Source organism: Pipistrellus hanaki (genome assembly GCF_964339955.1).
Source record: "Pipistrellus hanaki genome assembly, chromosome: 2".
NCBI lineage: Eukaryota > Metazoa > Chordata > Mammalia > Chiroptera > Vespertilionidae > Pipistrellus > Pipistrellus hanaki.
Window position 1 is genome coordinate 122,205,255 of NC_140504.1, and position 21,288 is coordinate 122,226,542.

The following is a 21,288-nucleotide window of genomic DNA, read 5'->3' on the forward strand; positions in this document are numbered from 1 at the left end:
AAACACACTCAAAGTGCTGAGATCATTTAAATTCTCAACTGTATTTTCAATAACTCAAAATCTAAAAATAGAGATACATGAAATTGTTTCTTCAAACCCACTGCCTATGACCTCTCCCTGGCTCTCATACTCATACCCCAAATCTGCCAGGTTGGATTAAACGAAGGCAAAAAAAAAAAAAAAAAAAAAACTTTTGCAATGGGCTCCAAACATTTTAAAGGAAAACATGGTAATAGAAAGCCTTTCTTTTAGGAAAATAAAACTTGTCAATTGTGCAGCTGTTTTTTAATGTTTATACGAGTGATATTAAAAATATTTAATAACTAGAATTATGAGAGTCAGAAAGGATGCTGGAGCAGACACAGCTGGAGCAGACGCAGCACAAGGCCTGCACATGGGCTCCACTTACATGTCACTGGATTGCCTCAACAATCCTCACTGGCCTCCCACAGCAAGCTCTGCTCATCTCTCTTTGGTCGGAATGTAAATGCAATACACTAAACAGTAAAAAAGCCTGAAGCTGTAACCCTCTCTTAATGACAGTATACTTTCCATTCCATTCCATACTCCCATTCCAGTATCTGTAAAAACAAAAATAATAATAATTTAAATAAAAAACAAACCAGCATGTAGCAGCAGTGTGTCCCAATTCTGTGTTTGTGAACCATTTGAAAGTAACTTGAAACCCTGTACTTTATTGATGAGCTTACAGTTCTGGTTTTAATATATACATTTAAATCAAACGTAGAGAAAAAAATAGATGTTATTCTTATACTAGAAATATAACATGTTTGTATTTAGGATATACATTAGTGTTTTAGGGCTGCTATAATAAATAAACACAAATATAGTGATTTAGAACCAATATTTATCCTCTCCCAGTCCTGGAAAAAAGAAGTCCAAACTTAAGGTGTCAGCAGGACCAATCTCTCCAGAGGCTCTTGGGGAGATGCCACCCCTTGCCTCTGCCAGCTCCTGGTGAAGAGCATTTTTGCTGCTCTATGTCTCAGCCGACTTTAACTGCTCCGCAGTAATTAGGCTTACAGGAAGTCAAAATCAAAGCTAAACGTAGAAATTTGGAAACGCTCACATAGTGCTTTAATTCTTATGAAAAAGACAGAGTTGGCATTCCTGTGACTGCACCACACCAATCTCTGCCTCCATCGTCACCCTCCCCTCCCCTCTCCTGTCTGTCTTCTCCTCTCTGGCTCTGGGTCTCTCCTTTGTGTGTCTTTTGTCAGGACACTTATCATTGGACTTAATCATAACTGCAAAGAACCTTTTTCCAAATAAAGCCATATGCACGTGTTCCAGGGATTTGACATGGAGGAAGTAGGGAACCATTCAACCCTCTTAAGAGGGAGGATAGAAACAGGAAAAGAGACAGAAGTGGGAAGAAAATTTAATGGATTGCTTGAGTTTAAATCAAAGAAAAAAATATTGAGGGAGAAAATACATTTTCTAAATATTTTATTACATCCAATACGTGTAGTGATATTTATTTAAGTACACCCCTTGAAGTGGTTCCACTGCTTTGCCTTATATTGACATTAATATTTTGAATTTCTACTCTGTCTTTTTCATAAGAGTTAAAGCACTATGCAAGAGTTTCCAAATTTCTACCCTTAACTTTGATTTTTACTTTCTGTAATCCTAACCAGTGCAGAGCACTTGAAGTAGGGTGAGGTGTAGACAAGCAGAAAGCACAGCCAAATCTTAGTCCCAAACTGCCTGCACACCCTTTCTCATATTCAGAGTTGGGGGATTTCAAGATCTGCAGTCGCCTTCCCATCATCATAATGGAAAGCCCACTTTTCAGGCACTGTCTTGCTGGGTGTAACAGCCCTACCAGCCTAATGACCAGCCTTGACCATTCTCTACACTGAACTCCTTCTAGCCTAAGAGCTTGTATCCTCCCCACTCAGCTACCACCACCAGCGCTACCCCTCTGCTCCCACCTGCTTCAGATCAACTTCCCCAGTGAACCTCTCCTCATCACCTCCACCCCTTCCACGTCATCACTGAGAAGGCCCTTTACCCTGGGCTCCCATTCAGCTATTAAAGGCACATTTCTCCATGGCTGCTCCCTGTTACAGATTTGCACCCATGTTTTCAGCTGGGTGTGGAGGTTATTCTTCTATGTCCTTTCATTGAGTGGATCCTCTCTTTTATTATAGTTTAGGTTCTATAAGATCGGGTTAGGTTCTATTAGGTTCTAGACATTATTTACTTCAGAACCAAAATGTGCATTCCACTGGAAGTGATGTAAGACTGTGATTGCTCTGGCTGCCGGGGCACTTCTCAGCCCTGATGTGCCTCTAAACCACCTGATGGTTTTGGTAAAATGCCGGTTCCAGAGTAGAGCTTGAAATGCTGCATTTCTCCCAGGCTCCCAGGAACCAGGATCTCCTGGTCTACAGGGTTACCCTTAGCATACATAGCAAAGTCTTAGCACCCCAACAAGTTTCAAGGAGGGGCCCTACAAGTTAAGTGTATCCTAAAGAAAAGATCTAGCCCACAACCTTTTGGGGTAGATATTAGTGTTTTTACATACTTAGCATGAATAACAAGCCCCCTGCAATTGTGGGTCATCTCCTTTAACATTTGAGCCTCAGCTGCTGCTTGTGTCAGAGTTCTTTATACCACAATGCCATTTGGCCATTTACAACAGAGACCTCCAGAACCCTTAAATCTGGTTTAGTATCTGGTGAGTAAATAAAATATTATTGCAGGCTCAGTTGTTTTAATAAAACCATACAGGGTTTATGAAGGCCCAGTATTCTTACCTTCAGGGCAGAGAGTAAGGCATGTGATTTAAAAAAAACTCATTTAAGAAAAAATGTAATGAAGAAGTAAGTTAAGAGGAAATACAGTTTGGGGAAGAGACTTGAGGATTAGAAAAAGTGAATAATTCGTGCTTGCCTATGACACAATGCAATAAATTCCCTCATAACAAATGGGTCCTTTGCTAATAAGGCTATTAATTAGTCAGGGACCAATTGACATGAATCTGACATGAGCAGATACAGCAAGATTTACAAGTGACTGATTTGGCTGTGATCCAGGCAAGAAGGGAGGGTTCACCAAAGGCACTGAGAGGCACCGGGAGAGACTTGGTCGTGATCTAATTAAAAAGAGTGCAAGACCAACACTTGGCTCTCACTTCAGTCCCTGCCATGTCTTTCTAGAGCAGGCTATGATGGCTGGACACCTGATATTCCTAACTACATTGTGGAAATGAAACTGAATGTGATGATTTGGGCAGAATTTTTTGCAGATGAGAAGTAGCATAAAGAACAGAATGGTAGAAGTGGAATGATCAAAAGTATATTATAACACAGAATTTAATATCCCCAGTGGATTATTGACCTTTTTACCTGAAAGCTGAGCAATACAGGTAGAATTTGGAGGAAAGACTAGCAGTGGCCTGCCTTTTGTGGAAGTGTCAGTCACAGGGTATTATGAAATTGACTTTGGGGAAGTTTCTAGAAATAACTGGTAGTGATAATGCAAAAAAGTGAAATTAGATCACTAACTTATACCGTACACAAAAATAAACTTGAAATGGATAATGGACTTAAACATAAGACAGGAAACCGTAAAAATCTTAGAAGAATTCACAGGCAGCAAAATATCAGACATACATTGCAGGGATTCTTGTCTCAGCCTTACAAAGGGTTCTGCAATCTGGAAAAAGGGGCTGATTCAGGAAGAAATCCAAAGACGAAAGATAATTTTGAAAGGCATTGGGGGTTAGAGGAGCTTCAGTTAAAGAAGCTGAAAGACTACCCCTTGTCTAAGGACCCTGTGCTATTTATTTAACACAATTTGTCCTAAGGCAATGTGGAGACATACACTTCAAAGGGTAAGGTTTCAAATGGTAGAATTTATAGAAGCATTGTCAATTTGGAGAATAGCCTACAGCTGTTCAGGTGTTTGGCCAACAAGAGGCAATAAACGCCCTGAGCTGTCTGGCAGCAAGCAATCAGATTTGGGGGAAATGCCTTTCCAGCCATTCCAACAGGTAATTACATATGTGGCTCAGTCCGTGTTGAGCCCACCAAGTCCCATCAACTTTTGATGGAACTCTTGTAATTATGACATGCTAGAATTGGCTTCTGGCAATACGTTGTAGTAATATCTTTACTGATACAGCTCCTAGGATAATGGAAACTAAAAAGAAAATGAACAAATGGGACTACATTAAAATAAAAAGTTTCTGCACAGCAAAATAAACCAACAAGAAAGCCCACTGAATGGGAAGACATATTTCCCAATATTATAAATGATAAGGGTCTAATCCCCAAAATTTATAGGGAACTCATACATCTTAACAAAAGTAAGATAAACAATTCAATTTAAAAAATGGGCAAAGGACCTAAATAGACACTTTCCAAAAGTGGACATAAAAAAGGCCACGAGATGCATGAAAACATGCTCAAAGTCACTAATCATCCAAGAGAGCCAAATCAAAACGACAATGAGGTACCATCTCACACCTGTCAGAATGGCTATCATCAACAAATCAACAAATGACAAGTGCTGTGGAGAATGTGAACAAAAAGGAACTCTTGTGCCCTGCCGGTGGGAATGCAGTCTGGTGCAGCCACTGTGAATGACAGGATGGAGCTTTCTCAAAAAATTAAAAATGGAACTCCCATTTGACCCAGTAATACCACTTCTAGGAATATACCCCAAGAAATCAGAAAAACCAATCACAAAACTGTGGTACATCTGCACAATGGAATACTATGCTGCTGTAAAAAGGAAAGAACTCTTACCATTTGCAACAGCATGGATGGACCTGGAGAGCATTATGCTAAGCAAAATAAGCCAGTCAGAGAAAAATAAATTTTACATGATCTCACTCACTTGTATAATAGAATATAATGAACAACATAAGCTGATGAACAAAAATAGATTCAGAGACAAGAGAATCATTGATTAGAACATCAAACTTCAGAGAGAAGACAGGGAAAGGTTGGGGGAAGATGGGGAAAGGTGAGGGGTAAGAGATCAACTAAGGGACTAGAATGCATACATACAAGCATAACCAAAGGACACAGACACTAGGAGGGTGAGGGCATGTGCTGGGTGGTGAGAGTGCCAGGGAGAGGTCAAAGGGGGGAAAAAGAGACATATGTAATACTTTAAACAATAAAGAATTAAAGAAAAAAATATCACTTGGAGCTTATTAAAGCTATACATTCCTGGCCCCTAAGTTGACCTACTAAACCAGAATCTAAGGGCTTTGGGCCCCCAAGTCCCTATTCTTAGAATAAGCACCTAACTCGATCGTGATATAAGACTTTTCTAAACTTAGTTCTAAAGGGTGATGTGGGATTCACAATACCTTGAGTCAGGTTTACCAGTATTGTATAGACACAGTGTGATTTCTTTTTAAAGTGCAGAACAAAGAAGCTCTATAACTTGTGGTGGCTGTTGTTATTCTGGAGCCATTGGTGCCACTTGCTAAGGCTGCTCGCTATGCTAAAACATCTATGGAATCTTCAACCAGCCTGGCTGGGATCCCAAAATTGCAAGTTGTTTCTGAGTTTTTGTTCAAGCCTCTTCTGATCCTTTTTTACTCAGAGTTTTAATGACACCGGTGTAAGGCCCCCTTCAGGCTGGGGAATTTCTGTTGAGGGTGAAAACATCAATTATATTGTAACAGGTTGGGGGCTCCACTGAGAGTCAAGGACTGTGGGATGGACCCCCCAGAGGAAGGTCATTTGTTTCTGGCCCAAGAGAGGCGCTTGTACTCCAGGGCTCCCAGCTTAGCTGCCTTCTCTGGGTGGTGCCTCCTGCTTTCCTTTGCTCTGTGAGGCTGGGGGAAAGGGAGAGGGGGAGGCTGGCTTCTGTCTGGGAGCTCCAGAGAGAGCAGTGAAGGTAGCTGCTGAACCAGCAGGCTCCCATTGCTGGGGCTGAGGTTTACTGAGGGGTGGGGTTGCCAGGGGAGGATGTGCACGCGAGGCGCAGGTAGGACCGAGGAGTACCTTCCGGAAACCCTCCCCCAGCCTTGGGGTAAGGATTGGATCAGGCAGCGAGGTCAAGACCCTTTCCGTGCCTTCCCCTGACCCGGCCCGCCCTGGTCGCTGTAGACACGAGGGTGCAGCGCGGGGCGGGGGCATGCTGGCCCGGCACAGGGTGCAAGAGGCAGCGCGCGGCGGCCGGAGCAGCGCCGGGCCCGGGGCGGCCGGGGGCCGGATGGATGGCGGAGCCCACGCGCGCCGTGGAGCCCGGGAGGTTTGCGTTCCGCTCGCCGCGCTGCAGGGAGGGCGCGGTGCCAGGCGCCAGCGCCCGGAGACCCAAAAAGAAAGCTTTTTATTTGCTGAGGATGAAGCCCCTGAAGGAGCCCGCCCCCAACAACAGCAACAACGTGTCCTTCGTGATCCATTGTCAACTAGGCAAGGAGATCAAACACATTTGCAGCAACTGCAGCCGCGGGGAAGACACGCGGGACGGTGAGTGCCTGGGCCCGTCGGGGCGGCGGCGGGCGAGCGCGGGAGGCGGGCGTTGAGGTGGCTCCGCTGGTCCCCAGTTCGGGGCGCCAGGAGCTTCGCTGCCTGGAGAACCGCGGGGACTTGAGCCCGCTCCCCAGGGGTGACACCCGCCTGCCCAGGCACTTTGCAGAGTGATGACAGGAGCAGCCAAACCCGGACTGCATCCCCCAAAGGAGGCATTTGAAATGGGGGTATGAAACGGGCTAATCTGGGGTTTTTCTCTTAGGAAACCTGGGGTTTAGGTTATTTGTTAAGGGCAACATTATTAGCTTTGAAAAGGCTCCTGCACCTGCTTTCTTGGCTCTCTGGGCTTCTTAGCTAGTCTCACATCTTTGCGTTAAGGTAGGATACAGCCTTTGGTCCAGATGGGCTGTGTTACAGATGTGCCTTCACTTTGGAGAGGGGGTTTGGCCTTGGCGACAGTGCCCAGCGCCCCGGGGACTTGTGGAGTTGTTGAATGGTGCCTGTTTGGAGCAAAACATGGCCGTGGTGATTTTTGGAGTGCCGCTGGCCCCTCTTGGAATGATGCCTTATGTTCAGAATGTGGGAGTCGGGGGAGGGGCGTGCAGCGGCTTCTTTGGAGCGGGCGTGTGTGCGAGCCAGAGAGCTCCCCCCAATGCTGTCTGAAGCGGGGAGGAGGGGGTGCCGGCTGCCAGCCACTGAGGCAGAAGGAGCCAAGAAGGAGGGACAGCTCCGCGCCCAGCAGGCAGAAGCCTCCGCAGCGGTGGGCGCGCCTAGGTGGCAGTGCATTTCGCAGGAGCCTCCAGGCGGTTCCCAAGCACCTCCAGGAGCAGACTCCGGAGGGCCACGTAAGGTCTCGGAAAAGTTTTAGGCAGCAGATGTTGCAGGGGAAGAATGAGCTACTGGCCAACCTGAAGCTCAGTGCCTCGCTTGACACTCGCACCTGCTTGGACAGACAGAAATTTCCTATCAACCAGCGGGTCCTCTTGCTCTGTTTGGAAGAGCAAATACTACTTAGGATCCCTCGTGTTCATTGTTGGACTCTGAAGTGCAGAGTGAATGAAGCGACCGTGGCTTGGCTAATCATCTTTTCAAAATTAGCATCCTGCTAGTGTAATTATTCTTTTCTTTGATTACAATGCCAGAGAGGCTGTGCATCACGGCACTGGGCATCCAAGAGGAAGACTGGGGGGCCCTGCTGGAGGAAGCCAGGAGCGCACAGAACACCCTAATGCTGCCTCTGTTAGGTTTAGGGGAGGGTATTTTGAGAAGCACACACTGCCTGTGTTTGGTCCTTTGGTTACGATATAAGGTAATGACACCTATGGAATATAAATGGGTGAACGAGGTGATCCAAAGCCAGACTTTTACCGTATACTGTAATGGAATAGAGCAGGAGCTGCAGGCTGGAATATGTATTGAATGAATCCCTCTGCTTTCTGAGCTGCTTCTCAAATAGGCTGCTTTCACAACCTTGGGATTTTATTTAAGTTAGAGTTTCTAAATGTTGCTACCATAAGGAAGGGTCTCTGTCTATGCGCAAGGACGTGTGTTGACATGTGGTGAATATACCAGTATTCACTGCTCATGGAGACAGGCGTGTTCTAGCCTACAGCACACATTCCTGCTTGCGTCCTCTCTACGGTCTCAGACACTCCAGAGCATACCTATGGATGTTCACATATCATCTGATATGACTCAACTATTTAATTTCAAAGGATTCTTAGGTGAGAGACCTCATGTTGTAGTACTTAATGTTTTGCATAATTCCACGCTGGGAACCCTGCCTTCCTAATGGGTGGTAGTCACTGAAATAGAATGAGGTCAGGAGTTTAACCCTTCTGTTTTTACTGCCAGAGCCCAGAGCAGCACCGCCCCTTGAAAAAGGAAAGGGAGTTCAAATAAATGTCACTTTCTGCCAGGATTGACCTTGTATGATTTTTTTTTTTTTTTTTGTCATGAGTGTATGTTCTGTTAGATAAGTTCTCTAGAAGCTATTTTCTTTTTTCTTTTTTTTAAAGATACGTTTATTCCAAGCTCCTATTAGCAACAATTGTTTATGCAACATTATAAAAACTCATTTATTTTATTTACTGGTATGTAACAACAATAAGTAACAGTTAGTTGCTTTTCATTTTTATTTCATTTATTGCACAGATCAATCCTATGAATGAGGCAATCTTTTAATTTCCATCTTATAGAGGAGTAAACAGAGGCTCAGAAAGACTTCATTCATACATTATATGTGTAGTAAATGAGAAGGCGGGCTATAACTTCACATTTGCCTGACTTCTACATCATACTATTTTACAGTATACAGCAAATTGTGACCATTTCTCTTTAAGTTATAAAAATGTTTAAAATCTTTTCTTTGGGTCTCATCTCCAACACCCCACTTTTTTCCCCATATTTTATTTCTTCTTCAAAAATAAACCAAACATACACTGTAGACACTATTTTCAATCTGAGTCTTCTGTTCTGTATGTCAGGAGAGCCCTCTATTGTAAAGGGAATGTGCGGTCAAGAGTATAGTAATACAAGCAGGCTTGGTGGGCCCCATAGAGGAGTACTGTATGTTTCTCGTGGTGGGCAGACCTACATTGTGTCCAGCACCATCAATATGTTTGACTCCTCATTTAGCACCAAAGAGGCATTGAGTGGCAACCAGTGAAAATTCTGATCTATCCGAAACCGGTTTGGCTCAGTGGATAGAGCGTTGACCTGTGGACTGAAAGGTCCCAGGTTCGATTCCGGTCAGGGGCATGTACCTTGGTTGCGGGCACATCCCCAGTAGGGGGTGTGCAAGAGGCAGCTGATTGATGTTTCTCCATCATCGATGTTTCTAACTCTCTATCCCTTTCTCTTCCTCTCTGTAAAAAATCAATAAAATATATTTTTTTAAAAAATTTCTGATCTAGCAGCAAAGACCTCACTTGAAATTTTACATAACTAAAACTTTTCAGAGTTTCTCTTGTTCTTAATTTCTTTGTATATAAAAATGGACATTATTTTGAACATACTTAAAATATAGTTTACTAACTTTCAGTTTAAAGACAATCTAGAATTTAAAATATTTGGCTGATATGGAATAAACATTAAAAGAAAAACTATTCCTGGATGGTTGAGTGGATATAAAAGGTGAAATGAAATTTTTGCAATTGCTGTTCTACATAGAATTATTTTTTTTGTTTTTGATATCTACTAAATAATATTAAAGATGCTTTTCTAGCCGTATTTTAGGTATTTTTTAAGCTGTAGAATATAGTTTACAATTAATAGCCAAAGATGGTTTACATTTATTTTAGCTTTATGGATTTGTTTTAATATTGAAGCCACTTTCAGATGAGAAAGCAAGCTTACATAGCACTTCAACAGTAAGGGCTACAGAGAAAGCACAGGGTAAAACAAAGATTCACACCCTTGTTTGCCTGTCTTTCAAAGTGAGGGGCTTTCCACCAGGCTATCTAGTTGTGTGTGTTTTTTTTTTTTAAATGACCCGTACACTAAATGTAGAAAATCAGGTAGTGTGATGTGTATGTGTTCTATACATCTGTAGGTTTGATAAGCCAGGTTTATTAGATACATAGTTAGAATGAATTGCAGAATTTCCTAGTACACTTAATTATTTTTATCTGCTTTATCTAAAAATAAAGAGCTAACATTGGTAGGAGAGACGTTTTTAATTAAGAGGGAGAGACGTTTTTAATTAAGTATATTAGAAGTTATGTACATTGTAAAGCCAAAAGTAGCTAAATAATCACTAAACATGTTGGAAGTTAATAGAGAATATGACTGTAGTGAAATAGAGCATGAGATACAGGCTGGAATATTAATTAAATGAATCCCTCTGCTTTCTGAATTGCTTCTCAAATAGGCTGCTTTCACAACCTTGGGATTTTATTTAAGTTAGAGTTTAATTTACAAATAGTTAAAAATCAAATTTTTGGAGAAATCTGTTCTAGAAAGCCAGGTATCACATATAATAAAAGGCTAGTATGCAAATCAATTGAACTGTGGAAAGACCGTTTGCTATGATGCACACTGACCACCAGGGGCCCAGCTGTCAGTTGGATATCCCCTGAGGGCTCCCAGACTGCTAGAGGGCACAGGCTGGGCTGAGGGACACCCCCCACAAGTGCACAAATTTTGTGCACCTGTCCTCTAGTTTCTGTATATAATTTCATACACATTTTCTATTATTATTTGAAATCCTTTTGAGTTTATTCATGGTGAGAAATTGTCATAGAAATTATACCATCATTAATAATTACATTTTAAGATGTAATTTCAAAATAAGAAAAATATTTTAACAGTTTTCTAACAGTTTTTAGAAATATTTTGAAGCCTCTGCCTTATAGAAGTATACTTAAAAAGTAGTAATTAAATCATAATTAAATTCAGAAACAAGACATATTTATTGCAGCTACTATTCAGTGCTCTTTTAAAAATATATTTTTATTAATTTCAAAGAGGAAGGGAGAGGGAGAAAGAGATAGAAACATCAATAATGAGAATAATTGATTGTCTGCCTCCTGCACACGCCCTACTAGGGATTGAGCCTGCAACCCAGGCATATGTCCTGACCAGGAATACCATAGTAGAACTGTGACCTGATTCATAGGTCAATACTCAAATTCCCAACCACTGAGCCATGCAGGCTTGGCCTCAGTGCTGCTTTACATGTAATTTATCAATATTTCAGGGTAGTCTTTATTTCACTTATGATTTCTAGCTTTAAATATTTGTTTACAAATGTATTAATTTATTGACCCACTGGATGCATTTCAAAATTTTGTTTTAGGGATAAATATTTAAGAAGTTTTCTAATGTATTCCAATATGAATTTTTGGAATGACAATTTATCATAATAGTTCTCTGTTACTCTGACTGTAGGGTTCCTCAGCAAGACAGCCTTTTAGAAGAGAATGCCTTATGAGTTTTTGTGAGTGAGACCCCTCATTTTGCAGATGAAACAATTGAAGTGCATAAAGATTAGGTGAGCAATCCAATTTCCAACCACCATGAGTGTCAGAGCTGCTCACAGAACCTGTCCCTCATGGAGGCTAAGAGCTGGATCCTGGAACATCGCTGCCTATTTCTTATATAAAAGGCCTGTGGCCATCACACCATAATGCCCGTCATGACCAAACAAGCAGTGGCTCTTGCGGTGGGCTGGGTGGGGTGCAAGCTACTAGCAGTGGAGACCTATGAGTGGCGAAGGGTGGGGCAGCCATCTTAGGCCAGCTGAAGCAAGCTATTTGCGCACAATTTTGTGCACGCTGGGCCTCTAGTTTTCAAATAACGGCTCATCCACTTGCTAGCTGGGTGACTTTAGGATACCACAGCATTATTTACTGCATGGAGTTGTGAGGATTAAATGATGTAATTGGTACAAAGCACTTAGCCTGGCAAAAGAAAGTGCTGGAGAAATATTAGCTGTGATTACTATCATTTGTATTGTTGCCGCCAAGTCCAATTTCGTGTCGAGTGTTTTCCTCCTGCTATTATTCTGCACTTCTTGGCCTCTTCGGTAATTAAACTTCCTTGGATTGGGTCCAGGTGAAAGCACCTAATTCTCCTCTGCATTTAACAGGTAAACATTTATTTCTAATACGGCAAGTGAAGTACAAGCGAGACTGGGGAAGGGCCTCTTCAACATAGCACACGCCAAACTATTTTTTTTTTTTTGAAATTTTAACAATCACGACTAGGATGTTCTAGGTAAAAGTACTCATATATATCTATATTTACAATGACTAAGCATTTTTTGTCAGTTGAGTAAAAAAAAAAAAAAAATAGGCAAGGTAAGATCCTTGTGAGGAAGAGGGAAGATTAATAGCTGAAGGAAGTAGTTACTGGAGAATTTTGTCTGCATGGGTCCAAGGGACATGACTCAGAATCAGAGTGACAGGTATGGAGGACTTGGCCTGAGGCAAAGGACAGAGGCAGGGAACTGCTTTCTTAAGATCAGGAAAGCCTGGGCAAAGCTCTAACTTGGGCAGAGTATGGAGGTTGTGTGGAACCCTGAAAAGAAAGACCCTTGCTCAGACAGTAGGGAAGGAAGTGAAGAAGAGGTGTAAAGAAGGCATGTACAGGGCCCGGAGAGTCTAATGATGTTGTGCTCTCACAGTTTTATTAAAGCATTGTGTACTCAGCTAGCTGTTCATTCTCTTACATTAGTTTATAAAATTAGCAGCTTATGTATGCATTTAAAAGAGCATGTGTTGGGAGAAAGTAGGTAAGTTCAGCAGGTGGAATGTGGGGAAAATTGACATGAGTTAGTCTGGAAAAATATGTTGGGGTAATTTATCATTTTCCCCAGCAATATATTTGTGAAGCATTTTTTATGTGCTATATTAAACATTGGGAATATAAATATCATGAAAACAGTGTGGTCTTTGCTTTCAAAGACCTTATACTGTAGTACAGGGAGGTAGGCAGGTAGACAAATATATGCACAGAATTTTTAAGTGTTTGTGTTTGAAAAAGAAAAGTGTTGTTTTAGAGACAGAAAGAAGAGAGAGTGGGTAAGAGAGAGATCCGAAAAATACTGACACAATTTATAAAAGAGTTAAGATTTCATCCTGTGAGCACACTGAATGTGGCACAGGGTTTTTTAAGCAGAGGTGGAGTGATCACATTACCTTAAAAAAACCAACAAATATTATTATGGAAAAGTTTACACATATACAAAAATAGACAGAATATGGTAATTAACCCCATAGAGGTATCGCCCACATTCTCCCCACTCCTGTATTAGGATGAAGTAAATTTGAGTGGGATTTTACAATGGTGTTGCTGGCAGTGTGAGGCAGGGATCAGACAAGAGAAAGGGCTTGGAAGCCATGAGCACTGATAGCTCAAGAAAGCCTGTTTCAAGACCTTGAGCAGTAAGTGTCAAAAAAAAAAATGTAGGATTCTTTTCTTCTATCTATATTACAGACGCATAAAGAGGCCCAGTAACACTTTCAAGCACCAGCAATTCAAAGCCAGTTTGCCTTATTAATTTTGAACTCATATGTAATTTTACTAGTAATTTCCCCTTCCATTCTTCCATTCTTATATCTTTCTGACACTTTATAGGCATCTGGAAATATTCACTTATTTTAGGAAAAAATCTTTAAAATGTTTATAAAATCTGTAGCTTAAATATGTCTGTATGTCTAAAGGAGATTTTAAAAGAGTAATAGAAAATATATATACATTAAATATTATTGGGGGGGATGTCAATACTTGCATAGCCCCAAACATTTATTCCTGTAGTTTGCTAATTAGTATGAACAGTAGAATTTTTTTAACTTCAGGAGGCATTTATAGTTTAAAGATGTGTCTAAAAGGAGGGGGCATGGTGAGCCAGTTAGAAATCACCTTCAAAGGCTTCAAGATCAATGCCAAGTAGACAGTTGTGATGAGAGCATTGAGATGAAGGGGAGCCAGATGAAGGCCAGAAAGCAAGGGATAGGAGAAGGGATGTGCTTCCCTTCAGCCCAAAGGTTGATAAGGGAGAAAAGGAAAGACCAAAGAGGCCAAAGTTGCAAAGCTCGGGGTAAGAAAACCAGGAGCTAAACAAGAATCCAGTTGTTGGGTTGGGAAAGAAGAAGTAAATAGTAGAGATTTGCTGCCTGGGGAACATTCAGCCAGGACATTGGCAGTAAACCACATGAAAGGAATAATGTGCTGGTTGTTCTTACAGTTGTACTATTTCTATGCCCAAGGCCAGAAGAAGGGTAGAACATGGTCTTTCGTCTACTCACATAACAAGCATTGATGCCTATAGTGGATTTTATGTGCAAACAGAGAGATAAAGAATGAATTCCTGCTCTTAGAGAAAGTTGCAGTCTAGGGAGGACTTCGCTATCCAGAATTGTCCCCTTATCCATGGTTTCCATAACCCAGTCAACCACAGTCTGAAAATATTAAATGGAAAATTCTGGAAACAAACAATAAGTTTTAAATTGTGTGCCATCCTGAGTGGCATGATGAAACCTTGTGTCCTCTTGCCCTATCCCACCCAAGATGCAAATCATCCCTTTGTTGGTGAAGTTTTTGGGGTGCAGAAGCTTTTTAGTTTATGTAGTCCCATTTGTTTATTTTTGTTGTCAAATTTTAAAAAATTTTGCTTCTGAAACCTCAGTGGATAGAGCGTTGGCCTGCAGACTGAAAGGTCCCAGGTTCAATTCTGGTCAAAGGCATGTACCTTGGTTGTGGGCACATCCCAGTAGGAGTTGTGCAGGAGGCAGCTGATCGATGTTTCTCTCTCATCAATGTGTCTAACTCTCTATCCTTCCCCTTTCATCTCTGTAGAAAATCAATAAAGTATATATTTTTTTAAATTGCTAAGACTTATGTCAAGGAGCTTAACTCCTATGTTTTCTTATAGGAATTTTAGGATTTAATATTCAATTCTGTTTATTTTTGTATGTTATAAGTAGGAATCTAATTTCATTCTTTTGTATGTGGCTGTCCAATTTTCCTAACATCATTTATTCAAGTGACTATCCTTTCCCCATTTTATATTCTTAGCTCCTTTGTCATAACTTAATTGACCATATAAGCAAGGGTTTATTTCTGGGTTGTCTATTCTGTTCCATTGGTCTCTGTGTCTGTGTTTATGCCAGTGTCATATTGTCTTGATTATTGTAGCTTTGTAGTATAGTTTGAAATCAGGAATTGTGGTGCTCTTCTTTCTCAAGATTGCATTGACTGCTTAAGGTCTTTGTGGTTTCATACGAAGTTGTTGTTTATTTCTATTTTTGTGAAAAATGTCACTGGAGTTTAGTTGCTTTGTTGAGATATTATTCACATGCCATACAATTCATCTATTTAAAGTGTACAATTCAGGGACCTTTAGTCTATTCAGAGTTGTGCATCATCACCATAATCAGTGTTAGGACATTTTTTTAAATTAATTTCTTTATTGATTAAGGTATCACATATTTGTCCTCAACTCCCCATTCCAATCCCCCACCACCCCCCCCACTCATGCCCCAACCCCTATTGTCCTAGACTACTGGTTAGGCTCATATGTGTGCACATAAGTCCTTTGGTTGATCTCTCCCTTTTTTTCCCACCCTCCCTTTGAGGTCCAATAGTCTGACCCATGGCTCCTTTAAAAGCTATCAAGACTACATTATAAAATTTTCAAAAGCCTCCTGATATTTAAATCAAAAAAGGGGGAAAGTAGAAAAATATCATGTAAGAAAAAATATCCTGAAAGTAAATTACATCTAGAAAATTTGTACTTTAGGACATTTTCATTATTCCAAAAAGAAGCCTTGTTCCCCTTAGCATGTTCCCTCCAGGTCTCCGATATCTGCTATCCTTAAGTAACCACTAATCCACTTCTTGTTTTTATAGACTTCCTTATTCTAGATATTTATTATACATAGAATCATGCAGCATATGGTCCTCTGCTTGTCAAGGTTCACCCATGCTGTAGCATAAATCAGTACTTCATTCTTTTTATTGCTGAATCATTGTGTGGATATAACACATTTTGGTTATTCATTAATCAGCTGATGGACATTTGGGTTGCTTCCACTTTTGGGGTATTATAAATAATATTTCTGCCAAACTGGTTTGGCTCAGTGGATAGAGCGTCAGTCTGCGGACTGAAAAGTCCCGGGTTTGATTCCCGTCAAGGGCATGTACATTGGTTGCGGGCACATCCCCAGTAGTGGTGTGCAGGAGGCAGCTGATCATGACTCTCTTTCATCGATGTTTCTAAGTTTCTATCCGTCTCCCTTCCTCTCTGTAAAAAATCAATAAAATATATTTTAAAATAATAATATTTCTGTAGCATTTATGTACAAGTTTTGGTGTGGTTATTTGTTTTCATTTTTCTTGGATGTGTGCCTAGTACTAGAAATGCTGGATTATATGGTAACATGTTCAACCATTTGAACTGCCAGATCTTTTCAAACTGGTTGCATTACAACATATTCACACCAGCAATGAGTATATGGATTTCCCATTTAGCTATATCCTCTCCAATACTTGTTATTATCTATGTTTTCTATTATAACCACCCTGGAAGATTTTTTTAAAAAAAACTTTATTGATGAAAGTACTACATATGTCCCCTGCCCATGCTGTCATCTCTGAGCTGTCTGTCCTCCAGTTCCTCCTCTCCAGCCACAGTTGGCTGCCTTTGAGATGTGAACCTCCAAGAAAGACTAGTTATTTTGTAAAAGACTAGTAATTAAATGTGAAAATAATTCTTTTATGAAAATTTAAGCAAAAACCACCACCCCAAGCAAACTGTCAATTTATTCAAAAGTGGAAGATGAATAACTGGCAAAGAGTGTATTTGGTTAGAACGAGGAAGCCTTAGGGACCACCAATTCCCTCTACTCACTCTTGGTTCACCTCTATCCTGAGTTTTTCCCACCTGTAACATGAGCTTACCAGTACTTCTCTTCCCTGAAGATCTTACTGAGGTGCCTAAACCCGTCTAGATCAGGGAATGGTAAGCTGCAGACCAAGAACCCTCTGTTGCTTTTTTGAGAATTTTTTTCAATTCCCAGTGGTTGACTAAAATCAAAGGAGTACAATTTCATGGCAGAAGACACTGTATGAATTCACATGTCAATGTCCATATCCAAGGTCTGGAGGAGCACAGCCACACAGTCATTCCCATACTGTCTGTGGTGACTGCGCACAGCCACTGCTGAGCTGAGAGTGACAACAGACGCCCTTAAAGCCTGAAATATTTAGGTGAAAATTTATAAAATATTCTCTGGTCTTTATATTAAAAAAAAAAGTTTTCTGAGCCTGTACTATCACAGAGTTCCTATCATGAGATTTTACCCCTTAACTGCCTTAGCACCACATCTGAGCATAGACTCTCAATCTAATGTCTGTTATTCACCTGAATTGCAGTTTCAGTCTTTTTAAGAGGTTGCTGGATGTCCTAGTGACTCAGAGGGACAGATTTCAAAAGAAAATCAGCTTAAAAGAAATCAGGTTTGTGGAGCATCTTTGGTGCCCTACCCCCACCCTCACCTTCCAGTGGGCTTCCAGCTGGCGCATCTGACAGAGGGGCTGGGTTTCTAATCCCCACCTAAGACCTCACCATCTTGGCTGTTCTTGTGAACTTTAGAGCAATCACTCTGCTATTTTGACACATGGAGATTTTTCTCCACGGTAATTATCTTGCAACCCACAAAAGTAATTATAAAATCCAATAATTATCTTCTAAACAAGCCGTAACCCCAGTGGTGGCTCTTGGTGGGGGGAGTTCCTGGCCCCCTCACTTCATTCTTCTGTTATTTCAAATCCAAGAGCAACCTTCTCCAAACAAGTTCAAGAGCAGAAAGATAGAGGAGCAAGCAAGAAAAGGGGAAAGCAAAGCCAGGTGTAATTCTTCTGGTGACAGGAAATAACGTTTAAAAAGGACTAGAAGCCTGCCACAAGGGCATTACTGGTTGGTTGGAAATCCTGGGAGCTGCCCTGCAGTGAGGCCTCCAAACCCTGAAGATGTTCTCAGTCAGAGTTGGCACCAGCATTTCCTGGCACAGAGGGAGGGATAAAATCTGCCACTAGCCAGTCACCATCCATCTCAGACAGGGAGGCATGTACCAGAATTAGGTTCTTTTGTGAGAGACTAAGAGACTGTTTATGGGCAAGTGTTTGGCTGATATACGCAACAGATATTGTAGATAACTTTTATTTCTATGTTTGGAAACTGTCACTTGTCTGATAAGCCAGACTATGCCACATGATGGAAGAATGTATAGAGAAGCAGATCTTGGTGACAAGGACCATGGCAGATCTGCTCCGTTTTCAAGAATTGCCCTCTCCCATTTTCAGTAACTCCCTGATGTGTGAGTCAGCCTGCCAGCCCACTCAAAAAACCAAACAGGCCCCAGACAGAAGCTCGTCATCCCCCAAATGAACACACAGTGAAGGCTTCCCTTACCCAACACCCTGATGTTTTCCTGTCCAGAATGAATTTGGGCTGCAGTTTCCTACTGGCCATGGCATGAATTATCCATGCACTATTAAGCAGCCTGTGGTCAGAACACTACTATCCAAAGTAAAACTGTATTCAAACTAGAGGTTTTAATATTTGCAGCTGAGTCCTTTGCAGTGGAAATAGAGATGGTGAGCTTCTGGACCCCTTCCATCCTTGTCCCAGGTCTTTGAGGTTGAATCATGAATGAAAAGGTAGATTTCTTGGGGTAAGACAGTAGAAATAGCTTGGGGTACCTGCTGAGGGTAGCAATCATTAGGCTGCAGGCTTAGGTTAAATTTTCAAGAAGAGGAGAACATATACAAAAGGGAGCATCTACATTCAAGAGATAAAAGACAAACATATAACCAAAGGAAGAGTTTTTCTTTGGAGGAAGAAAACAATTATCTTGGACGATCTCCAAGTACCAACCAGAAGGAGGGGTGGGGGTGCTCTGGTTCAGGCCAGGGTGGTAGCCTGCCCTCGCAGAGTGCCATTGGGTCCCAGAGCTTTTCAGAACCACAGTTTAAAAGTTGTTCTCTGCTCTACTCCATGTAGATGACACATAATATATTGTGGAGCGATTATTGTATTTCTAAAATATAAAGATCAACTCATAATAGGGGATATTATACCCCACATTTTAATTCTTTGAAGATGATGAAACCTCTAATAGAACAGCTTGAGATAATAATGTATAGCCAAATACATTATATAAATTATTCATGTGAGTGTTTGTGTGTGGTACACTGAACATAGAGTCAGTTTTGGGAAATATATATATTGACTAAATAATTATATAATACCATGCATAAATGGGTAGGAATATAACATTTTTAGATTCAAATTATTTCAATAGGAATGTTGAAGTTAGTGTCGACATTAATAATCATGTATTAAATAAAGGCAACCTCTTACAATGGAATTGGATCAGGTGTATAGTCCCCTTTGCTCCCTTCTTGGCATTGCTGATGGTTCTGAAGTTCACCATGGGATCTATAAGCAAGTGTTGAGGACCAAACAGGAATGACATTTAGCCTTTAAACCATAAGTATGACATATGGGTCAGTGTGTGTTACTAGCTCAAAGTACATAATTCACCATGAATGAAACGGCACAAATTTACTTTGAAAATATCATAGCCTACAGTAAGATTTAACTAGGAGGATTTCTACCATGGTTTTAAAAAGTAAACAGGCCTTATTTTTATTACAAATCCTAAGAGTACAATTCCTGGCAGTGTTTACCAGACAGAAGGAATTAGCCCTCCAGGGGCAGGATAGGAAAACAGAGCACCCTCTGGGACTTAGGCACAGACTGGCCTCAGACAGTCGTTCAGGTCTGGCCTCTGCTTTCCTTCTTGTGAAAGAGGGTGAAGGATAGGAGGAGGACAGCGCTTCTTTTTCCAGAGGCTCTGGAGACTGTCCAGGAGGCATGTGGAACATTTTCAAACATCGAACACACAGGGTGGTGTCCTGCTTTTCTATCCATGGGGCTGGCCTGCACATTCAAAGGGAGGAAGGAGGTGAGTGTCTCCCCTCTCTGTGCTCTGCTCTCTGTCTGTGGAGGTGATTGGTGGGAGGATGACCGTATGCCTTTGGGATGGGGAAAATGATAGTCGATTTATCTCAAGGTGAAAAAGTAGAGGGATCCCCTGCATTAGGTGAACAGATGGCAGAATCATTGCTGCTACACTGCTTCTGCCTGTGCATGTCCTCACCCCCATACTCAGCCGGGCCTTTCAGACTGTTCAGGTCACAGAGCTATGGCCAGCCCTATAGAGCAATCTGCTGAAGGCTGTTCTAGAGGCCAAAGTATTTGCTGATGGCCGTTCCTCTTGCCCAGCAGAGGAAGGCTGCACACTCATAAGCAAGGATGGATGGGCTGAGGCCCTCTAGGAATACCAGATCCTCTTCAGAATTCACAGTTCTCTGCTGGTCAACTGTATTCATAGATGTCACAGAGTTATAAAAATGAACAAACCTGTCTGTGACTTAGGGATAGAAGATGTTAGAGTGGGTCAGGGACTAGTCAGGAAGTGGATGGGAACATTGAAGTCCTTTACACCATAACCTTTGGTCTTAATTGGCTCCCTTGCTTTTCTTCCTAGTGGATATTCAAGGTATATGCATAAGTCATTTGGTTCCTCCTCACTCAAAAATTTAAATTATCCCAATTGCTTGTGGGAAAATACTAGTAATACTTTTTGACCTGGAGTCTAAATATGTTGAAGTCTGTACTCTTATAACCAATGCAAGGATATAAGGTAGGGAGAGACAATATCTTCATGCCATCTGGAAATTTGGTCTGCCCAAATTCCAGCAGAGACCAGCAGGTGCTGTCTTTCTGCCAGAGACTTCTGAAGTCGAGGGCGGCTGTGTCAGCTTCTCTCTGTTCCGTGTCCCAAAGCAGCTCTGATTACAGTGTGAGGAACTTTAGAGTTCAAGTTATAAAGTTCAATGTTGAGGTTTTTGTCAACTTTAATGAGCTGTTTCCAAAATGGGTTCCACATAGCACTTGCTCCATTGGGTGGAAATTGATGGTATGGGAAACGTTTCAAGATCAAACTTATTTGGAAAACTGAGCTAAACAAAGTTAAGTAAACTGTTTCAGTCTCTGACCCCTTGGTCTGCCCATGTGCACTGTGAAACTTCAAAAACAGAGCGTTTGTACTTCTTTACCCAGATTTATTTTATAGCACCTACTGGTTTGGGCGGTGGGGAAGTACAGTGCATCACAAGTGACAGACACACTAGAGGAAAATAAATGGGCTGCTTCGGAGTCCTTCAGTAGCGCTCATGGATTTTTCCTTTTCACCAGAAGCTGTTACCACTAAGCTTTACATAGTAACTGAGAAGAAATATTTTCACT

General features: G+C 41.4%; 1 protein-coding gene across 8 annotated transcripts in view; it reads left to right on the top strand.

The window, feature by feature from the left end:
• Positions 1-21,288, top strand: part of PHACTR1 (phosphatase and actin regulator 1) — a 520,404-nt gene that overhangs the window by 285,815 nt on the left and 213,301 nt on the right. Inside the window, exon 1 of one of the 8 annotated variants that reach the window (XM_084872733.1) lies at positions 5,787-6,464. The exons of the other annotated variants lie outside the window; for them this stretch is intronic. Coding sequence (XP_084728859.1) covers positions 6,212-6,464 — 253 coding nt within the window. The 5' untranslated portion in view covers positions 5,787-6,211. Of the gene's footprint in view, positions 1-5,786; positions 6,465-21,288 lie in introns of those variants that run through there. 8 annotated transcript variants of the gene reach the window in all.